The sequence below is a fragment of the Coregonus lavaretus genome (assembly GCF_964263955.1).
Source record: "Coregonus lavaretus genome assembly, chromosome: 2".
NCBI classification, from domain to species: Eukaryota; Metazoa; Chordata; class Actinopteri; order Salmoniformes; family Salmonidae; genus Coregonus; species Coregonus lavaretus.
Genome location: NC_139989.1, coordinates 62,714,020 through 62,718,957, shown reverse-complemented (window position 1 = coordinate 62,718,957; position 4,938 = coordinate 62,714,020). Strand labels below are relative to the sequence as shown.

Below are 4,938 nucleotides of genomic sequence, written 5' to 3'. Positions count from 1 at the left end.
AACCATTCCATTATTTGGAGTAAATGGGATGAGAGTGCATCAGACATGTCCAAGATCTGTTTGTTCCATCTTTGTGCTGGCGTGACAATGACCATGATAGGAACTGAACTACAGAAATGTATTTATATTATCTTTAATATCTAATATCCATTACGACCATTAACATCAAAACCAATTTACACCAACAAAAATCATAATTGTCCTAACCTAATCCCTATGAGTTGACATAGCATGACACCACGACAGCTAACATGGTGGGAGATAGACCCATAACATGGTAGGAGATTGACCCCTAAACATGGTGGGAGATTAGACCCATAACATAGTAGGAGATAGACCATAACATGGTGGGAGATAGACCCATAACATGGTGGGAGTTAGACCCATAACATGGTAGGAGATAGACCCATAACATGGTAGGAGATAGACCCATAACATGGTGGGAGATAGACCCATAACATGGTAGGAGATAGACCCATATCATGGTAGGAGTTAGACCCATAACATGGTAGGAGATAGACCCATAACATGGTAGGAGATAGACCCATAACATGGTGGGAGATAGACCCATAACATGGTGGGAGATAGACCCATAACATGGTAGGAGATAGACCCATAACATGGTAGGAGATAGACCCATAACATGGTAGAGATAGACCCATAACATGGTGGAGATAGACCCATAACATGATAGGAGATAATCTGATTACATTTCCACTATGAACTGTAAACACAGATTTGCTGCTTGAATGAGTTGGTTCAAGGCCTCCCTGAAGCTAAATGAGGAAGAGAGAGAGAGAGAGAGGAGGAGGGAGAGAGATAGAGCGAGAGGAGGGAGGAGAAGAGATAGAGCGAGAGAGAGGGAGAGAGAGAGAGAGAGAGAGAGAGAGAGAGAGAGAGAGAGAGAGAGAGAGAGAGAGAGAGAGAGAGAGAGAGAGAGAGAGAGAGAGAGAGAGTGAGAGAGAGAGAGAGAGAGAGAGAAGAGAGAAGACGAGAGAGTAGGAACGAGAGAGAAGTAGAGAAGAGGAGAGATGATGGAAGGTATGAGGAGAGAGGAGAGAGTAGAGGAGAGAGGAGAGAGAAGAGAGAGATGAGGAGAGAGAGAGAGAGAGAGATGGAGAGATGGAGAGAGAGAGAGAGAGGGAGAGAGGAGAGAGAGAGGAGGAAGGGAGCGAGAGAGAGGGAGAGAGGGAGAGAGAGAGAGGAGAGAGAGGAGGAGAGGAGGGAGAGAAAGAGAGGAGGAGGAGAGAGAGAGAGGAGGGAGAGAGAGAGAGGAGGGAGAGAGAGGAGGGAGAGAGACAGTCCCACCTTCACTTCACCTCTCCTTCTTCTCCTCCTCCCTCATCAGTCCCACCTTCTCTTCATCTCTCCTTCTCCTCCTCCTCCCTCATCAGTCCCAACTTCTCTTCATCTCTCCTTCTCCTCCTCCTCTCTCATCAGTCCCACCTTCTCTTCATCTCTCCTTCTCCTCCTCCTCTCTCATCAGTCCACCTTCTCCTCATCTCTCCTTCTCCTCCCCTTCCCTCATCAGTCCCACCTTCTCTTCATCTCTCCTTGTCTCCTCCTCCCTCATCAGTCCACTTCTCTTCATCTCTCCTTCTCCTCCTCCTCCCTCATCAGTCCCACCTTCTCTTCACCTCTCCTTCTCCTCCTCCTCCCTCATCAGTCCCACCTTCTCCTCACTTCTCCTTCTCCTCCTCCTCTCTCATTAGTCCCACCTTCTCCTCACCCCTCCTCCTTCTCCTCCTCCTCCCTCATCAGTCTCACCTTCTCCTCACCCCTCATCCCTCATCTGTCTTACCTTCTCCTCACCTCTCCTTCTCCTCCTCCTCTCTCTCAGTCCCACCTTCTCCTCACCTCTCCTTCTCCTCCTCCCTCATCAGTCCCACCTTGTCCTCATCTCTCCTTCTCCTCCTCCTCCCTCATCAGTCCCACCATCTCACCCCTCCTCCCTCATCAGTCCCACCTTCTCCTCATCTCTCCTTCTCCTCCTCCTCTCTCATCAGTCCCACCTTCTCCTCACATCTCCTTCTCCTCCTCCTCCCTCATCAGTCCCACCTTCTCCTCACCCCTCCTCCCTCATCAGTCCCACCTTCTCCTCAGCCCTCCTCCTTCTCCTCCTCCTCTCTCATCAGTCCCAACTTCTCCTCACCTTTTCTTCTCCACCTCCTCTCTCATCAGTCCCACCTTCTCCTCACCCTCCTCCTTCTCCTCCTCCTCCCTCATCAGTCCCACATTCTCTTCATCTCTCCTCCTCCTCCCTCATCAGTCCCACCTTCTCCTCACCCTCCTCCTTCTCCTCCTCCTCCCTCATCAGTTCCACCTTCTCCTCCTCCTCCCTCATCAGTCCCACCTTCTCCTCCTCCTCCTCCTCCCTCATCAGGCCCACCTTCTCCTCACCCCTCCTCCCTCATCAGTCCCACCTTCTCCTCACCACTCCTCCTTCTCCTACTCCTCTCTCATCAGTCCCACCTTCTCCTCACCCCTCCCCCTCATCAGTCCCACCTTCTCCTCACCTCTCCTTCTCCTCCTCCTCTCTCATCAGTCCCACCTTCTCCTCACCCCACCTCCTTCTCCTCCTCCTCCCTCATCAGTCCCACCTTCTCCTCACCCCTCCTCCCTCATCAGTCCCACCTTCTCCTCACCTCTCCTTCTCCTCCTCCTACTCTCTCATCAGTCCCACCTTCTCCTCACCTTTTCTTCTCCACCTCCTCTCTCATCAGTCCCACCTTCTCCTCACCTTTCTTCTCCACCTCCTCTCTCATCAGTCCCACCTTCTCCTCACCCCTCCTCCCTCATCAGTCCCACCTTCTCCTCACCTTTTCTTCTCCACCTCTTCTCTCATCAGTCCCATCTTCTCCTCACCCCTCCTCCTTCTCCCCCTCCTCCCTCATCAGTCCCACCTTCTCCTCACCCCTCCTCCCTCATCAGTCCCACCTTCTCCTCACCCCTCCTCCCTCATCAGTCCCACCTTCTCTTAATCTCTTCTTCTCCTCCTCCTCCCTCATCAGTCCCACCTTCTCCTCCTCCTCCTCCTCCTCCCTCATCAGTCCCACCTTCTCCTCACCCCTCCTCCCTCATCAGTCCCAACTTCTCCTCACCCCTCCTCCCACCCCTCCTCCTTGCCTTGTTTGATGAAAGTGAAGTATGGCACTGTGAAATTCTAAAACATGTCAGACGGTGATGTTAGCTTCACCCAATCTGCGTCCCAAATGGCTCTCTATTCCTTACATACTACCCTATGGACCAGGGCCCATAGGGTAGTGCAGTAGATAGGGAATACGGTGCCATTTGGACCAGGCCCACATCCAGCTCTTAGATATGTTACTTCCATATGTGTGTGACTATAAAATCTGTCCCCTGGCTGGTAGCATGAATAAACATGGTGACAGACAGACTGACAGACTGACAGCCAGCGGCAGTCGGATGAGAGGAGAGCAGAGAAGCCAGCCATGGAGTCAGGCACGCAACGCCCAACACACACACACACACACATACACCTAACAGACACACATGGATGCAAGCACATACACGCACACACGTACACACAGACCGAACACACACACATTTCATTCCGCCAGACATCTGGCTGGTTGGTATTCAGAAAGTCCCAAAGACATTTAGTTAAATAAGTGTCACCAGGCAGGGAGAGGAATATGCCATACATGTGTGTGTACTGCATGGGTTCTGAAACGGAGCTACAGAGCTAGCCTGTACAGAGCTACGGAACTACAGAACTACGGAACTACAGAGCTACGGAACTACAGAGCTACGGAACTACAGAGGTACGGAACTACAGAGCTACGGAACTACAGAACTACGGAACTACAGAGCTACGGAACTACAGAGCTACGGAACTCGGAGGTACGGAACTACAGAGCTACGGAACTACAGAGCTACGGAACTACAGAGCTACGGAACTACAGAGGTACGGAACTCGGAGGTATGGAACTACAGAGGTACGGAACTACAGAGCTACGAAACTACAGAGCTACGGAACTACACATACAGTGGGGGAAAACATTTATTTAGTCAGCCACCAATTGTGCAAGTTCTCCCACTTAAAAAGATGAGAGAGGCCTGTAATTTTCATCATAGGTACACGTCAACTATGACAGACAAAATGAGGGGAAAAAATCCAGAAAATCACATTGTAGGATTTTTTATGAATTTATTTGCAAATTATGGTGGGAAATAAGTATTTGGTCAACTACAAACAAGCACGATTTCTGGCTCTCACAGACCTGTAACTTCTTCTTTAAGAGGCTCCTCTGTTCTCCACTCGTTACCTGTATTAATGGCACCTGTTTGAACTTGTTATCAGTATAAAAGACACCTGTCCACAACCTCAAACAGTCACACTCCAAACTCCACTATGGCCAAGACCAAAGAGCTGTCAAAGGACGCCAGAAACAAAATTGTAGACCTGCAGCTTGGTTTGAAGAACCAAGCTGCAGGTCTACAAATGCACCACTGTACCTCCTTACTTCTGTAGTTTCGTAGCTCTGTAGTTCCGTAGCTCTGTAGTTCCCTACCTCTGTAGTTCCGTAGCTCTGTAGTTTCGTAGCTCTGTAGTTCCGTAGCTCTGTAGTTCCCTACCGCTGTAGTTCCGTAGCTCTGTAGTTCCGTAGCTCTGTAGTTCCGTACCCCTGTAGTGCCGTAGCTCTGTATTTCCATACCCCTGTAGTTCCCGTAGTTCTGTAGTTCCGTAGCTCTGTACAGGCTAGCTCTGTAGCTCCGTTTCAGAACCCATGCAGTACACACATATGTATAGCATATTCCTCTCCCTGCCTGGTGACACTTATTTAACTAAATGTCTTTGGGACTTCCTTTATGCCAACCAGCCAGATGTCTGGCAGAATGAAATGTGTGTGTGTGTGTGTGTGTGTGTGTGTGTGTGTGTGTGTGTGTGTGTGTGTGTGTGTGTGTGTGTGTGTG

General features: G+C 50.1%; 1 protein-coding gene across 1 annotated transcript in view; it reads right to left on the bottom strand.

Moving 5' to 3' along the window:
• LOC311140043 (protein sidekick-2-like) overlaps positions 1-4,677 on the bottom strand; it is a gene marked incomplete at both ends in the record, with an annotated part of 53,439 nt that extends 48,762 nt beyond the window's left edge. Inside the window, one exon of the mRNA XM_084175011.1 lies at positions 4,488-4,677. Coding sequence (XP_084031137.1) covers positions 4,488-4,677 — 190 coding nt within the window. The remainder of the gene's footprint in view (positions 1-4,487) is intronic.
• Between the last annotated feature and the right edge of the window lie 261 nt (positions 4,678-4,938).